Genomic DNA, 20,542 nt, shown 5'->3' on the forward strand with positions numbered 1-20,542 from the left:
CTTCACTCAAAACTGCAGCATCCCTCCAGGTGTCGAGAACAACTTCACTGTCACACCTGCCATCATCCCTCACCTGTCCACCACACGTCTCACCTGACTCCCACATCCACCTGCTCACATGTTGACCTTCTCAAACCACGCCCACCTGCTGACACACCTGCCTGTCATTGTCTTATCCCTCCCTCAGGGTAGAGAACCAGCTCAGTTCAGGTGAGTTGTTTTCAGGTGTTTAAAGGAGCAGAGCTGCTGTCAGTGATGTCATCATCGTTACGGCCTCCCTCCACTCAGAAACACACCTTTCTTTCTGCTCGTCCACTCAGATGTTTGAGCTCCACTGTGCACAGTTTATTTTCATCTGCTGAAAAGAAAAAGATCCTCTGAGCTCACCTTGAATCTCAGTTTAACACCTGGACTTACCTGCGGGATTTATGACATCACAACCTCTTGGGTGTGCAAATGTGGAAATCTTTAGGTCACGAATGCAGAGAATGAGCTTTTTAGTGACGTCCTGTTGTGTCCAGTAGATGAATCGAAATGAAAATCTTCTCATTTTAATAGATTCTGGTTGTTTCTACGAGGGCGAAGAACATTAGCAGAAACAAGTTGTGAAAACAAGCTCAACACATTTTCACCTTTTAAGCTGATATATTGAACTTATTAGCAAACAGTAGCAACATGATGAGAGTGTGTGTCTCCTGATGAACGTCAGTCCAGTCCTCCCTCTCTTTTAGCTCTGCTTTTGGTCTCCTCCACCTCCTCCACTGCACTTTGTTCACCAGCTCGTCGCTGACGGAGTCTGCTGCTCTTTGCTGCTCAGCATGTCGAGTTCAGAGGCTTTTCACGGATTCCTCATTTGATTTGTTGTAAAAACATTGATTACAGCAGTAAGCACTTGAGCTTTATATGCAGTTGTAACCATTCACAGGCTGAAGGTGTATTAAATTACTACAATACCCATAAGCCTCAGTGGCTGACCTGCATGTCAGCATACTGTTAAAATCTCCTTTACAAACTCCAAAAGTAAAATCCTGCTTTTACATGAAAGCAGAGTCAGAATAAGCTCAGACAGAAGAGTCGAACAGTCACAGGAGACGTGATGTTACTGCACTGAGGGTTGTGGTATTAGTACTTTTACTGTGGTAAAGGCCACACACACACTCACACACTCATTCACTGCAGAGGATGAGCTGAACCAGACTGAGCTGGACTGGAACGTCAGACCTCGTTAACAGGCTCCCAGTTTGTCATCCACGCAGCACAACAACGAGTCCTCACGTCTTGGCTTTCACTTCCTGTGTCTTTAAATAAAATATTCAGATACCGTGTGGGACCTCCTGCTTCCTCAGATCTTCTGGTCCAGGTGTAAAACTACACCTTTAGCGCTCAGCTCAGGACAAAAAGTTGCAGTCTTTCAGTCAAACTAGTTTCAGTATTTCTAAGCGTTCAGATTCTGTGTCTTATTTTTCTCTTCATCAGAGTAAATCATTGTTTGGACTCAATCCTGGACCCAGAAACACATTTATGGTTGTGGTCGGTCTCTCTCACATTGTCATACGTTGGTCTTTGCATCTCCGCAGCAGCCACACAGACTTACAGCCATATATATTCTTGTTATATATAGACTCGGCCTGTCATCAGTAGACTGTGTAACTCTATATGTCAGACTGAAGCTGAGCTCCCTGATCCTCCACCACAGCTTCCTGCTTCCCTTCAAAACCAGTTTTACCTTCAGTTTTCTGACAATTCACTGAAATGCAGGCAAACTGGGATGAAAACAAAAAGAGACAAGTTTCAAAAGTGTGAGACAAATAACATTTAGCTTTTAGTTTTGAGGGAAACATCATGACCAACTTATGCTTTCTATGAACATACTGTTCGTCACAAACATGGTGATCCTGGTTCTGTTCAGGGACTTAAAGCGCTGAGCTGACGTTAAGAAAAGATCACGGTCTGTTTTCAAACAGAAGAGTCAGCATAGACTTCAGACATAAGATTTTTATTAACATCCAAAATCAACGTGCTTTTGTTGTAAACTGAACATGTTATTGTCACTGTGAACATGTTAGCATGCCGCTGTTAGCATTTAGCTCAAAGCCTCGCGGAGCTGCACAGAGTAGCTGAACCGTTCAATCTTTAATTAAAATGATTTATCGCTGTTATTCAATTGTATTTTATCTTGTTTTCTTGTTTTAAATGCTGTTACTGCCTTTTAATCTCATTATTTTTACAGTCATTTACCCGCCGTTGCTTTGGCTGCACTGGGACGCTCCCAGCTCCTGTTCAGACCTGCTTGGATCCACATGCTGCTCTTCCAGTATGTTTCTGGGTTTTGTTGAGTCAGGCTGCAGCTCGCGCATCGCTGTGTGACAGAAATGCATCTCAGGTCTGTGAACGCTGACCAGTTCAACGACAAGGCAGTTTTCTTTCTTTGGCTTATTCTCTGAGTTCTGACTTAAATCAAAATGTTTCAGGTTTCAGAGTTTTATCCAGACAAAGATCACAGGTCAGAAAATCTGGTCAGATGTTTAAACGTCACCTGTTTTACAAGCGAGTCTCAGCCACCACTGCCAGGTTCCCTGAATGCAGCATTTCTCTGAGGGCTTGTGAAACTGTGATTAGTCATCCTTGGCTGTGGGTCCGTTGCTTCAGGAAGTTTCCTACACGCCTTCTTTTAAACGTGCACCATGTGTCCTGTGGTGGAGGGTTACTCCACAGATTACTCAAATGCTGTATTTTAGTGCAATTCTGACACAGGCTCCATGTGCTTTACTCATGTGTTTCCCTTTTATGCAACTTTGTACTTCACTACATTTAAGACGGAAATGTTGCACTTTTCCAACACTCGTTGATAGTTTTTGTTGCTAATTCATTTAAATCTTAATGTTTTTGATGGCCTCCGACCACAGAACACAGTGTCCCGGCTGAGACTTTCGCTGCGTCCCCCTCACTTCCTGCTATGTTTCCGCTATCAAACCTCTAATAAAGGCTTAAAATCTGTAATATATCAGCCTATAAATGAGAATGCATGGATACAGATTACAATGCCAAACAGCATAAAGCAGTTAGAATCACATCCACTATGAACAGCTTCAACATTACTGCTTAAATGTCAGCCGAGTGCACATTAAAACCAGCCTTGTAACAAGTACTTTAACTTTTGATACTTCAAGTATATTTTATTGGTAATGGGCTGCCTGTGTACTTTTAGTAAGCATTTTGAAGTATGAAGAATATTTTTACACTGTAGTAAGTCTGTTGAAGTAAAACTTGTGAATACTTGCAGTACTGCATCTGTTGCAGTGAGTTGGCTGTGCACAGCCGGAGGAGTCAGCGTAAAAAAAGAGAGGAGTTGGTTAAAGTTACGTAAGGAGTGCCCTGCTGGAGCAGGAGCGGTGTCAGAGCAGGAGGCCTGGCCGAGCTCCCCGCTCCTCTTAAAGTTTTACTGATGGTTTGATGGAGGAGGCGCCCCAAACGCCTCCGCACTGGTGGGCGGGGTCCTCTCTACTTTGACACTCTCTGATTGGCCAGAGGTCACGTCACTTGAGGGTTAAGCCGCAGGTAATTGGTCAGCGGAGTTCCCCTCTTCTCCTTCTCAACTTCATCGTGTCCATCTCAGACTCGGGTCCGACTCTGTGGCGGCTGTCGTGTGGCGCACTTGTCCAACTTCGTCCGGTGTCAAAAGCAGACTGACCGGAGGGAGTCACCGGTGCGGTTTCACATCTCACCCGACTGGAAGTTCGTTACAGGAGGCAGCCGAGCCAAAACTCACCGGATCTGAAACTTTTTCCACCTCAGAAGACAGTTTTGAAAAAAAGGAAAATGGCAGACAGCGTGGAGCATGAAGTCTCTTCCACCACTCCTCTGTTCAGCGAGGCCGTGCATCACTACCAGGCCGAGCCGGACTCCGAGCTGGACCAGCCCAAACAAGACCTCTTCAGCGTGGATGACATTGTGGACCTGGTCGGCGGGGCTCGGGACGCCTTGGACCGGCACATAGCTGAAGATAGTGCGCCACATGAGTTCACAGAAAGTTCCCTCGCTCCTCCAGAGGACCTGATAACGTTACCAGAGCCTGTCCACGTATCGGAGCCGGAACCGGTGCCGGTGCCAGAGGTAACGTTAAAGGAGCCTGAACCGGAGCCTGCGATTGCAGACTCCACCAGCTTTTCTTTTGTTCCCGATACCCCCTCAGTTGCCGAAGAGCCTGCAGTCGCCCCCAGAGCCGAACCCGAGAGTACAAAGATCGTATCGGAGCCTTGGGCCGCCCCCAAGACAGAACCTGCCCCGGAGAGCGACGCCCTCCCAGCGGCTGAACCCCGGAAAACAGCCCCAGCCTCCGCAGAGGCAGCAGAGCAACCTGCGGTGACAGAGGAACCACCGGCTCCAGCATCATGTGAGTGTCCAAACGGAAAAAATACGATGAATTAGCGCAGGAGCGAGTTTTTAGCGATAAAAGCAGATAATTAAGTCAGGTTTTTATCACCGGAACGAGTGAGACGTAGCTAAACGGGATTTTAACGGTATTTTTCCATCTTAACGGTTTAACGTGTCTGCACATCTGAACCAGGTTAGCATCGTGTGTTTGACCAGACGCCGACATGAAGATAAATTAGCTGGTTGAACCACCTTTGTCGGTGTAACCAGCTTAGTTCACCAGAATACGTGAACTTAAATTGTGTTAACAATGTCATTTATCCAGATTGTTCCGTTAAACAGGTCCGTCACGGTGAGGTTAGCCGGTTAGCGGGCTAGTGATGCTACCCTGAGGGGAGCGGGTGGTCTTCATCATGAGGCTGACCTGCTTTTTGGCTGTTTGATGTACTCTGGATGATAAAACTGCACTTTTACCCAGACGTGGAAACATGGTTTGAAAAAAGAAGCCATGTTGACTCTTTTGGACAGTTTGCGGCTGAAGAAGCTAACAGATTAGCTTCGGGTCTGCTGTGTTGTAGAGATGCGGCCCACCTGTTTTGACAAATAAACGGCAGGAAGCATAATGTGAACCGTGGACTGGATGAGCTGGCATTGCATCATTTAGACTTCGACCATGTTTTAACAACGTGCTCCGTTAACCCAGTGCCTGGCATGTATTTTTCAAACGTTTTACACGAATATATGTGGTTATCAAACCGTTGTAGGTGTCATTATTGTGTCAGACTGAGCTGCGCCCATCTGCTCCCTGCCTCTACCCGCTGCGTGCCCGCTGTTGCTATCGTTTGTTGCTAACCGAGTTCCATTATCGGACAGGCTTTTCCACTGCTTTTTCTGTCAGTTCGTACTCAAACAGCAAAGAAAAAACGCCCTTAGACGTTAAAAGGTGTCCGGGCTATATCGCTTCCATGTGATGCAAAGCTCAAAAACGGGGCTAACGCCCGATGATGTGAGGTTTCTCTTGTTCGGATCTGTTATCAGGTAGACTTGAGTGCTCCCATGTAAAATGGCGTTTTAATATGATACATCGTTCAACTGAACCCTCGTAATTCTTAAGAGGACGAGGCTCTGTGAGAGGAGCCTGTATATTTAGGCGGATTAAAGAAAGGAGGTAGTATGTTGGGCATGGATCGTCCGATAATGGAAGCACCGTTAGCAAAGCTCGGCGTACCAAAGCTGTAACCCGGAGATTAGTCACAACAAAGGAATCCGCTCTGCGTCCACTCCCTGTCTGCTCCCCAGCGTTTCCACACCATCGCCAGACAAATGTCAACGCCTTAAATCAGTGCTGCTTTTTTTTTTATTCTGGTGCCAGCCTGCTCTCAGTCATTCAGACCCCATCTCCACCCAAACCAGCACCCTCAAATCCGAAAGCAGTTTAGTTGCAGAGGCCTGTGAGCCTCCGCGTGCCTCCTGTCAGCTGCCATCACCGCTGAATGCTGCACAAGTGGCGTTTTCTGTAATGTTTGGCCTGATGGTCATTTGAAGAGGTGTGTGTTTTGAGCAGATGCTGTTGTTGTTTTATTGGGATGTAGCTGGAGCAGGTAAACAGGCCTGTCTTGCCTCTGCCTGGGATGGGAGGCAGCCAGGAGCAGGCAGCAGAGAGGCAGGGTGGGGCTGCCTGGCAAGGCCACTGATGGAGGTGGATAAACCGGAGCTCCAGCTAAAACATCGCAGCCACCAGTCTGAACAAAAGACCAATATGTGAAGGAAACTGTTCAAAGAAAATTACAGTCTGATTGAGTTTTATGTTCATTTTCATTAAAATGATCAGCTGCAGCTTGTTGGTACTAAACAAAGGCAAACCTGTAACCTGTCTGTCAGATCGATCAGTTTTTCTTTATTTATTCTTCAATGGAAGAGTTCATTGAGTCTAAACTTTTCTCTTTTTGCTTGCTTCTTTTGTTCTGTTTAAAAATGGCTTTAGAGGGAAAAATGGATATATATTCCTCAAAGTAACGTATCATAAAAAGTACAGTCACATCGATTAATTGATCCAAAAAAATAAAAAGATTCATTGATTACTCATTAAAGTAGTTTTTTAAGCAGAAATGACAAAGATTTAATGGTTCGAGCTTCTCAAATGTGACAGTTTGCTGCTTTTCTTGGTTTTACTTTCTAATAAATGGGATAGTTGAGGGTTTGGACTGTGAATGAATGAAAACCAGCCCCAGTAATTAGTCTGTCACATTAACCGTGTCTGTCATACAGACCAATAGATTTGTCAGGCAGATATGATCATACCCACGTCCTCTCTCTGCTGTCTTTTTTGTCTTCTCTGAACACCGAGTCTGATCTGACAAGTCCTGCTGTGACTCCACATCACGCAGATTTACGTCGTCACCCTGAAAAAGGTGTTTGAAGTGAGTTTTTTGTAACCTCGGTCTGTCCCGTCAGACGGCGTAACTGATGGGCGGCTGAATCGGCCGCGGCTCGGCCATCACCGCCGGCCTACATCTTATTTTTGGGTCACCTACATCCGTCAGTGTGTGTTTGTGAAGAGCTCGTGATGTATTCAGGTGGATTAGATGGAGAGGGGAGATGTTGCAGAGGCTTAAGTGTGTGTGTGTGTGTGTGTGTGTGTGTGTGTGTGTGTGTGTGTGTGTGTGTGTGTGTGTGTGTGTGTGTCCGTGTGTCCAGTGTTGTTGTTTTCTCTGTATCCTGGTGAAGGCCGGACATTAGTGGTGTTAAGTGCTTCAGAGTCCGACCCCTCCACCCGCAGCAGCGACGCTCGCCTTCGCTCTGTTGTTTCTATGCTGCCAGCACAGCAGCTGGCTTTTCGGTCTAGAAGTGAGACAAATTCCTAAATATGATGAGAACCACATGTTAATCTGCTTTTAATCCGGCCTCTTATCGCTGTGATGAGGGCAGAGATTTCCAGAGCCGCGTGGTGAAAGATGATACTCGGCTTTGTTGTGCTGATGCATCACTTTAACGCTGATTTTAGGGCCTTAACGCTGCCCTGAGCGAGGTTTTTATCTAAAAGAAAATCAGCCATCTTATCGGCCAGCAGAACCAGTGGAGCAGGAAATGGTTCTTTTCACAAACATGAACAACAAAGCTTCATTTTTAGCCGAGAAAAAATCTTCTTACTGCCACCAGAAGTGTTAAGAAACTCTTCTGTGTCTGTGACTTAATGTAAACAGCATCAAAAACAGTGGCAAATATACCACACACACACACACACACACACACACACACACACACACACACACACACACACACACACACACACACACACACACACGTTTATGACCTCAATGAATTATCTTTATTTACACTGCGCTGTTGAGTAAGACGCTGTCTTACGGTCAAAGGCAGAGGGTTCAGTAAACGGATGAAAAATGATAAATCATGGCTCTTAATCACAGTTAAAACAGGTCTGATCAGTCAGGAACAGGCACGTTATAAATATTGATAAGTGTTCACAGACTGTGGGCTGAAACACACACGAAGCCTGATTCTCCTTTAGAATAATTCACTGCATGTTTACAGTCGAGGAGGCAAACTCATTAAAATCTGCGATGGTGAAGATCAGCGTATAAGATGGAACTGTTTCCTCTGTTCAGCCACAGCAAAGCCGGAGCTTGAGCTTCAACATTGATAACAGCGAACATTATTACCGTCCTGGAAGACTTTGCCTCATTTTCAGCCCGCTGTGTAGATGAAGCTGTGCGGTTTGGATTGGTTTGGTTTGGTTTGGTTTGGTTTGGTTTGGTTTGGTGTGGTTTGGTGTGGTTTGGATTGGTTTGGTTTGGTTTGGTTTGGTTTGGTTTGGTGTGGTTTGGTGTGGTTTGGTGTGGTTTGGTGTGGTGTGGTGTGGTGTGGTGTGGTGTGGTGTGGTGTGGTTTCGCTGGAGGCCAGGCTCTGCACACAGGAGCAGATTGAGTAAATGAACCAAAGCTGAATCACAAACAGTGTTGTGATTTGAGCTGCTGGCAGACCCCTCAGCTCACTCACTTCTTCTGAAATGTGTGTTTTTGTTACGTAAGTGTTGATGACGGAGGCCGCAGCAGAGACGTGAGATGTGGCTGCAGATGTTCTGTCTGTCGTTAAACTAACGAGCAGGAACCAGAGTAACCTGCTCAGGTTAGCTGTTCTGTGTGAGAGGTTCACTGTTCAGATAAGGGAAAGATTGACGTTACCTGCTTTATTACTCCTGTGCTTTTTAAACCGACAGGAAGCAGAGCATCGTACATTGAGTTCTTTATTTTACAAGATGGCAGCAGGTGAGTCGTATATCAGTGTCGAGCTGTGGGGCGTTCCTCAGGACTCTTATAGCTGAAGGAGGAGAAAATGCCTGAGTGTGAGGAGCAGAGTGGGAGGTTTGACTCCCAGCGGGGCCAGAGGCGACACAGCTCCTGCACGGCCGTTTGACTCTTTATCAGAGTTGACATCGCAGCGTTACGAGGCTTAATAATGAAAAGCAGCCCGTGATGGCGACCACGTCGTCCTGTGCTGTGGTGCACGCTCACACTCAAAGTGTAATCACCGCGAGCTGAAGCGAGCCTCACATTACCGAGGCCGACCCCCAGTCCTGACCTCTTCAGCTGACCTTTGACCCTTTGTGTCAGAGGACTCAGTTGGACTATTTTCCGCATGTCAAGTGAAGAGCAGGTGCAGAGATGAAGAGTTGTTGGTTTCTTAGGTTTGTGCAGCAGCGGGAGCTGAAATCTGTTCTTCATGTCCTGAAGCTGAGAGCTCACCGTGAAGGTCCAGAGGATCCTCCTGCTGCTGTCTACTGGATCGTTGTAGTCCGACAGACTGTAATCAGACATTTTGATATTTAGAAAATTAGACGTTTGGCTTTCTTAAATCATTGTCATGTTGTTTTGTGTTGGGGAGGATGAAGGTGGGTTTTTGCCCATCATCTGTCACAGAAGCTATAAGAGTTTTTCCAACTGGTACAACAGATGTCAATCAAACAAAACCAGACCTGTTAATCACTAAAGAAGAAGAATTTTTAATGGGCAGAGTCCAAAAAACCCCAACATCAATCAAAAACCAGCCTCATGTAAACGCAGACAGGTTTTATCTCATTTACCTGATATTTAATTACAGCAACAGCGGAGCTGAAGTAAACATCTGATTATATTTTAAACCAGTCAAATGCAAAGTTTAGCTTGTACCTGAGTCATTATCAGCAAACATGACCAAAATGTGGAGGCCTGAGCTGGTTTCATGTGCCTGCAGCCAGAAGAAGCATCTGCTCCTCACAGCTATGTTTAGGATGGCGTGTGATGTTCCCTCTAATCTGGTTACATTTGCTCACGATGGCCCAGTTACAGCTGTATGCTGTGTGAATCTCAGGCTGCTCACCAGTGACAGGATCTGCACTTCATCTCAAATTACAGCCTGAATTTGTGCTTTCAGACCTTTTTCAAAAATGCAGAAACACACTCAGAGATTTTAAAATGCGTCATCCTACCCAGAAATCTTGATACCAGCTTGATGGATGTGAAATCTTCTTCTGGCGTTTGTACCAATCACAAAGACATAAAACACGTCTGCTGAGTGTGTGTGAGAGGCAGCTTCTAGCATTCAGACTGAATGGAGACACTCTGGATTAGATGTCCAACAGGAGACGTTATTGGGCTCCAGTTGTTTAAGTCTCACGCTGGTTCACAGCCGGCTGCTGTAGCTAAATGTGTCTTATCGCTTCCATCCTGCAGGTCTTCTTCATGGCTGGAAGCTAAACCTCGACAGCAGAGGTAACAAACCGACCGGCCTAAGAACAATCAGTTTGGCCTGATGATTAGCAGATCATGAAATCAGCGTTAATTTGATGTTAACTGATTCTCTGACGCTCTGCATGTCAGTCAGGCCGATAAGTTTGATGATCAACTCAACTCGATTTCTGCAGATTTTTGCCTGATCAAAGCTGATTTTTGTTCTTTCGTCTCATAACCTGAGTCGATGTGTTTCACTTTGTTCATCGACATCACAGCAGCAGATACTCGTGATTACATTTACCTGTTGATAACCTGTGGGGTGGACGTGTCCCATCCTGCTTCCTGTCCACAGTGCAGCTGCCTCAGTCGGTCTGGTGCCTTGCTTAAGAGCACTTCCCCTGTACTCGTCACTTTCTCTTCCTGTCTGCTGTCCTAATGACTTCAGGGATCAACTCGTTTGTCCACAGGTTAAATACCTGCTCTGTGGCACCTACTTGATCATCTGCTAATCCGCCCCTCTGTAGCTACAGTTCCCACAATGCTGTGCAGGATATAAAGAGGAATTTCCATGAATTCAGTCAAATTCAGTTTTTTAAAAACCTTATATTTGGTTATATTTTGGTAGATTAGCGCTGACAGCCAGAAGGTTTCTCAGGTGGGAACTTTACGACTGAACGAGGTCTTTATATCCTTTCTTGCTTTTGAGTTACAACGATCTGAAAATCAGAGTTGATCTGAGGATTGTTGAACTCCATAACGTAGTTAAAGTAGTTGTTGGTGGACTTTCTCATTTCGTAGTTATCTGGCACGCGTTAATGAAACAGAATTGAGTCCATTGGGTTAAAGAAGCAGAAACGGCCCGGCTTCAGCATCCTGTCCTCACTCTCATTCAGCTCAGTTTGCCTTTTAACACCATCTGCTTTTCGGCTGAACTAACGAGAGCTCTGAATGAAGTTTTGGCAGCGTCGCTGAAGCCATGCTGACGTGTCAAAATGTCTGCGGCTACGCTAGCAGCTGCTGAAGCTTTGGAGGTTTTGTTGTTCAACACTTTTGTATCATTTGGATGACGTGATCCAGGTTTCTGTTCGGAGTAAGGAGCATGTGTGCTTTGTTTGGTGTGTGGCTGAGAAGCCTGTGTTGCTCTCTTCAGTCAAATCTGAGGATTACAAACCACTAAGCATGAGCACCTCCTCCTCTTCCAGAGGGGGTTCTTCCTCTTCTCGTGTCTCGTCGTGACAGCTGTCTCTATGTATGCTTTCAGCCTTCTCTACTGTCTCCATAACAAAGTGTCATGTCGTCCTATGACACTGACATTGTGTCTCTTCTGTCCTCCCCTCGTGACCAAACCAAACCTTGAGCCTTTAATGAGCGCTCACATACCAGAGAGAAGTCATTGAGTAAACTATGCAAACAGGCAGTATCTCTGTCAGCCTGGTTTGACAGGGCGGCAGGCCAGAGTTTTCATGGGAACAGCATTTTAAAACGAGGCTAAGAAACCCCTGCAGGCACCTCTGTGTCCCCCTTTTGGCTTTTCTTAACTACACTGATGTAACGCACAGAAGCTGTGATTAAGACGTCCCAGCTGAGAATTTCATGTTAAACTAACTCATCATGTTGGTTCAGGGTCATGTGTGATAGATAGGATCTCTGTCTCCTCCCCTGGTTTTCCTTTTCTGGGCTGACAAACTAACTAAATTCACTTTCTGCTGCTTTCTCTGGTTCCTTCCACAGATGTACCTTCTCCTTCTAAAGCTCAGCCTCATCCTCTGATGCAATTCCCTACAGGCAAGTTTCCTCTGCTCGCTGTGTTTCCCCGTCCTCGTCTCTTATTTTCCTTCATCACGTCTTTAGTTCACCAGCCTCCTGTTTGTCATTGGAGTGGCAAAAATAACCCATTGCATGCAAGAAGCTGTACATTTTTGTCACCTTAACAGCATTTTCATAGGATGCTTGTGGATTTGTTTGAGTATCTTTGAAAGACTAAATTTAATGTTTGACTTGGCTTGTGTTTGTGTTGCATTGTGACTCACATGTGATTGTTGTTGTAGAATAGACTGACATGAACTTACAAAGTCTAGTTGTAGAGGAATAATGATTCTCCTCAGTGATTGACAGGCCTGAAACAATATTGGTGTTGATGATATTTTGGAAAAGGTCTTTGAGAGGAATCATTATCTACTATCACTTAACAGTTTGTCTTTGTGAGACACTCTGGGCATGAATTATTTGTGCCAGATCTGGGGCAAAAAAAAGATTTTACCACCATGCATCAAATCATGGTGGTAGACCAACACCAGACAAATGCTGTCAGATCTTGACTGTGGAAGGTAGACTGCTCTTGACCTGTTTGATCCAAAAAACAAAACGGACTATGAAAGCTTGAAAGGCCTACTTGAGGTGATTTGCCTTTTCCAACACTCAAAAGATAAATTTCATATTTTTACAAGGTCTTATTGTAGGTTTGGCTGCTACATTATACTCAGGAAATTGAGAAATGACAAATTTACTATTCACATATTATTCACAGGTGTGAGTAATATGAAGTGCTGGCGGGTCTCCAGGAGCAGGACTGAGACCCACGGCTGTAGTGCACTGTGAAGTGTAGTACTGCACAGGGTGTGTAGCATGTAGTCACCACTAGTTGGCAGTACCAGTGTGAATTTTAGACTCAGTTGATTTTTCTTCTGTTGCATTGAAGAAACTGACATGAATGTGGGACCCCTTTGACAGGCAGATGTAATGTTCATACTGTTTGTCTTTTGGGAATAAATAGAACTGATCAGCGATCTACCAGCCACAGCTAACCTTTTCGCAGCACTTGTCTGGTCCTAGTGGTTCTCCCCAGGTGTGGTGGGCACTGTAAGGAATGGAGTATGTCTTTGATATGTGCTGTATTGCATTCTCCCTCCTCCCTCTCTACTCAAGCACTTGGGCAGAAGGGTGATTCCCCTGCTCCCATCTCTCCTCTCTCCCCTCTTCACTCCCCCGACTCTCTGGAGGAGCTCTCTCTGACCGAGAGTCCCAACCAGCCCCCTACTTCTGGATCTGCTGCACCCTTGGGCACCTTCTCTACTGAACCCCCCACTTCTCATTCCAAGGACATGCCTTGGGAGGGTGAAGAGGGTGGCACTGGACCGGGCCGTAGTAAGAATAAGGAAGACCTTCTAGATCCGTTAGCTGGTCCATACCTGAGTTTAGGGAAAGACCCAGGGCCTCATAATCCGTGCGAAGACAGCGGCGTTTCCTTTTCACCTGAGGAGAAGCTGATTAGCTCAGACAGGTCCTCCACTGGCCCCTCCCCTGTGAATCCCCAGATGATGGTCCCTGAGTCTCACCTTGCCTCCTCTAACCCAACAGAGCACTGGGATTCACCTTTCCTAGCATCTCAAGACAACTCCAAGGTCTCCATGGATCCCTTCGCCAAGGACACAGCTCCCATTAGCTCCTCCAGGTATGAGCAGGACCTGCACAGCAACCAGTCTGATGAAGATGATGACCTGATGTATGAAGTGAAGAAGAATAATAACCCATTTGAAGGCTATTCCCCACTGGCAGACAGTGGTTACTCCCATTTTGGGGACTCCAAGTCTGACAGCAGGGCCTCAAAAATGTCAGAGAGTCCCACTCCAGATCTGGTCCAGTATGGCCAGACTGGAGAAACCCAGGATACTCCACCATCTTTCTTAGAAGAGGGGAAAACATTTGAGATGAGCAAGATGGCTGCTGACTCACTCATGCAATCAGTGAGTCCGTTCTCATGTGGTCTTAAAGGTGATGATGAAGAGGAAGAGGAGGATTCTGCTCTGCCGCCATCACTTCCAGACATCCTGAAGTCTTCTCCGCTCAACCCTGACAAAATCGACTCTGGTTCCTCAGAGGGAAGCCCGGAGGAGCAGAGTCCCATTCTTGAACGCAAGATGATGGAGTCACCCAACCCTCCGATCAATCTGTCTGCTAACAACCCGTTCGCCTTTGATGCTAAAGTGTCCCTGCTAAAGGAGATGACTGAGGAGATGGAAGTTAGAGCGGCCGACAAAGCAAAAGTCGAAGACGACAAAAACTTTGGTGCATTTGATCTTGTCAAAGAGGCAGAGGAAACCACCCCCACTAAGGTCAAAGAAGAGGAACCTGTGAAGATCGAGCAGAAAGATTGGTTTTCAAGCCATGATTCTCCCAAAATGACCGAAAAGTTTGAGCCACTCGACTTCCAGAGCAAGAAGACCCCCGCTGAGGACTCCGATTCAGAATCGCCAACCGCAGACTCCTTGTCTCCAGTCCTGGAAGCCATGGCTAAGAATCCCGCCAGCTTCCAGGTAGAAACTGAGAAGAAGGACCTGACAATGGAGGTGGAGGAGCCAGAGGTGGCTGAGGAGGTCTCTGAGCACGAGGTCTCGTCTGAGGAGTTTGAGTTCATTGAGCGACCACCAAGGGGAGTCATCGATGAGTTTCTTGAGGCTCTAGATACTTCCAAGTTTGCCTCCGCCAAGCCCCCAGAGATCCCCATGGATGATGATCTAAGCTTTGGGCAGCAAGACGCGACTCCAGTTTCTGCTCCAGCTGTGACAAATGTAGCCCCGCCCCCGGAGGTTGAACAAGAGGCGCCGAGTCAGAGCTCCTATCGCCTCCTCACCCAGGCCTCCCCCCAGAAGAGCAAGGCAGAGCTTGAGAAGCTCGATATTCAGCAGCCGCCGCCCCAGGCTCCACTCACCCATTCCCCTGTGGGCAAACCAGAGGAGGCGGTCGCCAAGAAGAGCGCGGAGGGCGGCAAAGTGTTTAAGATGCCAAATGTGAACATAAGAGCAGGTAAAATAAACCAGTTCCGGCATGGAAACCATCCCCCCCACATCCTCCTCAGTTTTCACTGGCACCTCCATGTTCATCGGCATAATTATCATCCTCATGCTTTTATTCTCCTCAGTTACTTTCAACCAACCCGCAGCCAATTTTCACTTTAGATCCCATCACTTTCTCCTTAGTGTCACTTTCCTTTCTTGCATCGTCCCTTTTTGCTTTTGTTTTAAAGTTAACTCCTGCATTTTGTACAGTGTGGTTTCATTTGTGTGGTTGTGTGTTCCATTGTGGTTCAACCTTTGCTTTTGCTGCATTTTGCGCATTTGTCTCATCAGAATAACATCATTTCCTTTGACCCGATCACTTTGTTTTATTTCTCTTAATTTTTCAAGATGTGGTAAGTAAAATGCTACTTTTACTGTTTTTGTCTCATCTGTTGAAATCCTGAGCTCCTTTTATTGTCTTTTTAAAAACACACCAGAAGTCATTTCATATGTGACGAGCAGAGATGAGACATGCTTAAATCACCCACAAACACTCGAACAGGCGTTTCTACTTGCTGTCTGAGCGTTTTTGCTGTCGAGTTGAATTACCTTTGCCGTCTGGTTTTAGCTTCTCTGTTCTCTGGAAATAACTCAAGATGCCAATCTGAAACCCAACACCACCTTATAGACCCCAGCGCTCGCTCACAGCTACATACACACTCATGCACAGAGCAACCAACCACACCCTGTTAATGGCTGAATAAGCCGCCACTCTGATTTATGACGTGCTTCACGATCTCTTCCACACCCTGTGATACATGGATGCAACAGGTTTTATGTACCTGAAGCAAAATACTGAATGTCATTTAGTCATAAACTCTGTGGCAAATACTCTGAGCTGTGATGACTTTAGAGGGTGTTGAACTTTCTATCCACGCTAAATATTTACCAAGGAGGCTCAGTTTGCCAAAATTAGTTTACGACTGGAGCAGCCTGCGACAGTGATTGTGATGAGCGATAAGTCGTTCGTTGTTCAATCAGGCAGAAGAGGGAATATTTAGTGGTTCCAGCTTTTCTAGTGTGAGGATTTGCTGCTTTTCTCAGCTTAAATATCACAGTAAACTGAATATCTTTGGGTTTTGGACTGTTGGTCAGACAAAATAAGACATCTTAAGATGACATGTTGCACAACTTAAAACTGTCAGGATTGGCGTGCAGTTGATTTGATTCCATTTCTTCTATTGATAAAAGATAATTCATGCAATCAGTTAAGAGACCACTTGATAAATATAACGATGCTAAACTAGACCTTGGACTTGCCATTGATGTGTGTAAAAGCCGGTGTTTGACTCCTCTTTACTGCACCCTGAGCTACTGTGATGAAGCATCACTGAAGTATTTCCTCAGACAGAAGCAGAGCTGCGTCCTCCTCCAGGCCTTTAGAAAGAGATGAATCACCCCGAGGCTCTCTGAAGACCACACGCTCAGTCTTCATCTTAATGGATGACTCGCTTTTATTTAAACTGATATCGATCAGTTAATACACAGACACACACACATATTAATGCCTGCGCACACACTCACTCACACACACCCAGTGTCATACACTCACGGTGGACAGGTACTGTGTAACTAGAGCAGCAGGACTTTGCTCTTTGGGACGAGCTGCCGACGCTATAACTTTGTGTGTGTTGGAGGGATCCCCCGTTAATTAAAGCCTCCTCCTCCTCCTCCTCCTCCTCCTCCCTGCATTGCGACACTGGCAGGCCCACAAAGGGTTCTCCGACCCAGAAACCACTCAGCAAATGTTCTTCATTATGCAACTGGAGGTGCGGAGCTGCGACCTGAGCATAAATCTCACAGATCGTCTTGGTCACGCTGACAGCAGCTCGTTTCCTTTGTTGCTTCTCGCTGATGGATTGTTGTGAATCTGAGATGAGCTGATGATACAGAATGATGCACATGTTTTATGTCCTCACACAAATGGTTATTATTACGGTTGCAGCTAACATTCGTTTTACTCATCAATTGTCCTGCAGATTGTTGTCCTGATGTCGTAGTTTGGTCTATGAAATGTTTCATCACAGTCTTCCACTGACTCTTCACACTCACTGATTTGTGTGACCAGCAGTTCAAACCCAGAGATGTTTGGTTTATGATGAACAATAAATCAACTGTCAGAATGCTTAGTGCGTACCAGCTAATTGATTGATTTACTATTGGCTGGCAGTGAAAGGGGCTTTGTTTGCATCTGAGATCTTAAGCAGATGCAGGCGTGCTGTATAAATTGGTAAATGATCCCGTTCTTACGGTTAATATCATGTTTTAATGAGGTAAATGATAAATGGAGGTTATGTCAGTGAGCTTTTACTTTTAGAAAATGTCATTACAATGAGCATCAGCTGACGTTTGGAGTGCTTTCAGCAGACGACTCAGCTGATTCAGTGCTGGAAAATGAACTGACGTCAGGGTGATGATAAAATAAACGTAACCTCATCAGCATTTTTACTTGATAACTGATTCATTCAGTTTGATTCATTAATTAACAGTTTGCTTTAGTGCTGCTTCATTAGCTGTAGTTTGATACTGCTTTACTTCAACTCTGGGAAAAATATGAAACTCATCACTATCTGACGTTGAAGGTGCTTTTGCAGTCCTCACTGTTGTACTCTGAATCTGGACTGTGGAGTGTCGTCAGCCCCGCGGGTTACATCAGCCGAAGTGAGAGGGAAGTTATTCGGAGTCAGATGAAGGTGAAGGGTCGCGCTGAGCTGCTTCGTCCTCACAAAGACAAACTTTGTACCTTTATGTAACTGTCTCTTTCACCACTGAAGTTCACAGATTCATGAACTGCAGGTCGTGGGTTTGTTTCTGCCGAATGACGAGAGACTGGAGACGAGTCGTGGTCAAACGTGGACAGTCTGTCCCGAAAATCCCAACAGATTCATCAGATACATCAGCACACTAAGAAACACGAATCTGTCAGCGATTAAATGAAATGTCTGAACTCTTTAAGTCTTTTTTTAGTTGAATAGTTCTTCATTTTGTTTGTGGATCTGTGGTCATTAAAAGCATGAAAGCAGTGCAGGCAGGTAATCAATAGGACGTTTGATAAGGGATGTGATTTTAATTTCCTCCTGGAACTGAAGCCTCATGTTTGAATGAGGTTTTTCTGTGAGGTCTGAATGTGGCTGATGACAGAGGATGAAGAGGTAGTTTATGAAGAGTCAGCTGCCCTCTGCTGGCAGAAGGCAGTCATTACTGCTCGGAGGATCGGAGGCGAGCTCCCTGCTGTGGACGAGTTAATCAGACACCACGGGCCGTAGAAACAGTGATGTGTCTGTTTGTTCAGGTCAGATAACTCTGCCTGTGCTCTTTGTACTTAAGGTGGATGTCTTTGTTCTGAGCTCCTGGTTAGAGAACGGCCACGCAACGGCTCGTAAATCTTGGCAGCAGTTGAAAATGAGCTAATTTGGCAGAAAACCAGCCATTATTTTGTGTTCTTTCCCATCAGCTCCTTGTCGGCAGCCGTGAAGGCGGCTGGAAGTTCACTGTGGTCTGAGTCCGGTTTCTAAAGACCAGCAGCTGAACAAGAACTTTGACTTTCAACGATTCAAACCAGGAACCGAGCAGTCGGTTAGCTGACAGTTTCCTCTCCATGGAAACCAAATATCTTTAGGTTTTGGATAAAACAAGATGTTTTGGCTGTGGGAAACTCTGATGAACATTTTCACTGTTTTCTAACATTTTAAAGGTGAATCCATTGTGAAATAACTGTCAGATTAATCAATCATGAAGATAATTGTTGCAGCCCTAAAGGAGCAGTCTGAGCAGACAGTGTTTAATGACAGCTTCCAGTACTTCACAGTCAGTCCGGTCTGTATTGCAGTACTGAACTGCAGTACTTTTGGCTGCTTCTTTGTTTTTTACCTGCTTTGGTTGAGAAAAACGTGCAGGTGTTTCTCTGTGCTTGTATTTATGTATCAGGCAGCATTGACTGAGTCACAGAGATGGACAGGAATCATTCACCGGCTCTGTGTCACTGCTTCGTCAGCACATCTGAGAAAGCAGAAGGAGGGAGGTGGAGGGAGGAGGAGGAGGAGGGATGACGAAGGGAAAGTAGAGTGAGATAAAACACGAGGGAAAAGGGACAAAGTAGGGAGGAAGTTAGAGAGGGGAAAAGGAGAGGAAAGGGAAGAGCAGATTGGGTGGAGGTGAGGGGGAGGAGGGAAGGGACAGCGTGCCAGAAAGCATGAGCAGAGAGGGAGGAGGAGGTGAGGCTCAGGGGGAGGAGGGGAGGAGGAGACGTTTATAGTTGCTGCGTCAGAGCTCTGGCAGCAGACAGTCAGCTGACAGCTCGCCTGCAGGAAGGAGTCCGCTCGCTCGCTGCAGTCGACTCCCCCAGAGGAAGCCTCGCTCGGGTTCTCCCCACCCTCCCTGTCTTTCTTCCTCCTCCTCCTCCTCCTCCTCCTCCGCCACCGCCTCCTGCAGCCAAACGCACACACACTTTTACTCAGCCACATTTGCGTTCACTGCCTCTGCTCGGTTTGTGTGGAATGTGTGTTTGCTGATCGACGGCATGGAGAACAACTCTGTGGACAAAAGGGAGAGCGAGCCGGCGGCGAAGCACTGGAGAGAACAGGGTACACCTCCACCTTTCTGTCTTTGTCTTTGGCTTGTTTGATACTCTCTCTGAGGCTGATCTGAGCACAGCACAGCAGAGCGTGGACGCCGTTCACTGCTGCGAGCTGCTTTCATGCTGACTGTGAAATAGATGTTTGACACTGATGCCTAAAGAAAGACTAACTCTGGTTGGATGGCAGTCGATGGGAAACACCGTCAGACGCTGCAGCACATGTAGCTGAACGTCCTCCACTGCTGGTTTGGAGACTTTGAGCCAAGAGTTAAGAAAACTGAGGCTGAATGCTGGACGGCAGAGTATTTCCATTAGTCTTCGTGAGACAGCCAGAAGTCTGAATATTTTACTCTATTAGGAATCAGAGAGCTTCTGAAGTGGAAATTGGAGGTTGAAGAGGTGAACTTTTTAATCAGGTTTCTTCTTTTTGTTTACGCTGTGAGGTGTACCTGATTGCGACCCCTGGCCTGCGTTGCGGACGCTCTGTGTCCTCCAGGTGCGTGACTGCTGATTTTTCTGGACTGTCTCATGCAGGTCTCGTCCTTGGCCGGCTGCAGCAGCTACAGAGAGGACCTTTGGACAGTCAGCCACTGTGACCAAAGGTAGACAGAGAAGAGGAGCAGGGAGGGATTTGAGAGCGGAGTGACATTAGCTGGCACTTTAATGATTGGCCAGTGTGCCGAGGATATGCTAATGAGGTGGAGGAGAGTCAGGCCGGAGCTGTCTGCACAGGCCTGTCGTCACTGTGTGTGACAGACAAATGAGCGAATGCATCCGAAGCTCTGGGATCGTTCTGTGTTTCTGGGTTTGAAGTTGAAAACTGAGCATCGTGATGTCTGTAACCATCTTTGTTAATGAGTCATTAGAGTGAAACGGTCCCTGCACGTGAGAGCTGTCAGTCAACAGGTCGTTAATCCTCTGAAGTCACGCTGAGAGATTAGAATCCAGAGCACTTTTTGTCACGGTTGGTGAATATCTGCATCCATTGGTCAGCTCGTCCACCTGTTGGTGTTGTTGAGGTGAGGCGC

General features: G+C 46.2%; 1 protein-coding gene across 5 annotated transcripts in view; it reads left to right on the plus strand.

Annotated features, from left to right (window-relative positions):
* The first annotated feature begins 3,599 nt into the window (after positions 1 to 3,599).
* LOC139341330 (reticulon-1-A-like) overlaps positions 3,600 to 20,542 on the plus strand; it is a 29,024-nt gene continuing 12,081 nt past the window's right edge. Inside the window, exons 1-3 of one of the 5 annotated variants that reach the window (XM_070977811.1) lie at positions 3,605 to 4,393; positions 11,835 to 11,888; positions 13,029 to 14,906. In XM_070977811.1, coding sequence (XP_070833912.1) covers positions 3,820 to 4,393; positions 11,835 to 11,888; positions 13,029 to 14,906 — 2,506 coding nt within the window. In that variant the 5' untranslated portion in view covers positions 3,605 to 3,819. Of the gene's footprint in view, positions 4,394 to 11,834; positions 11,889 to 13,028; positions 14,907 to 19,213; positions 19,522 to 20,542 lie in introns of those variants that run through there. The other 4 variants (XM_070977813.1, XM_070977814.1, XM_070977815.1 and 1 more) reach the window with 4 other exon arrangements.

The sequence above is a fragment of the Chaetodon trifascialis genome, chromosome 13 (genome assembly GCF_039877785.1).
Source record: "Chaetodon trifascialis isolate fChaTrf1 chromosome 13, fChaTrf1.hap1, whole genome shotgun sequence".
In the NCBI taxonomy this organism is placed as follows: Eukaryota; Metazoa; Chordata; class Actinopteri; order Chaetodontiformes; family Chaetodontidae; genus Chaetodon; species Chaetodon trifascialis.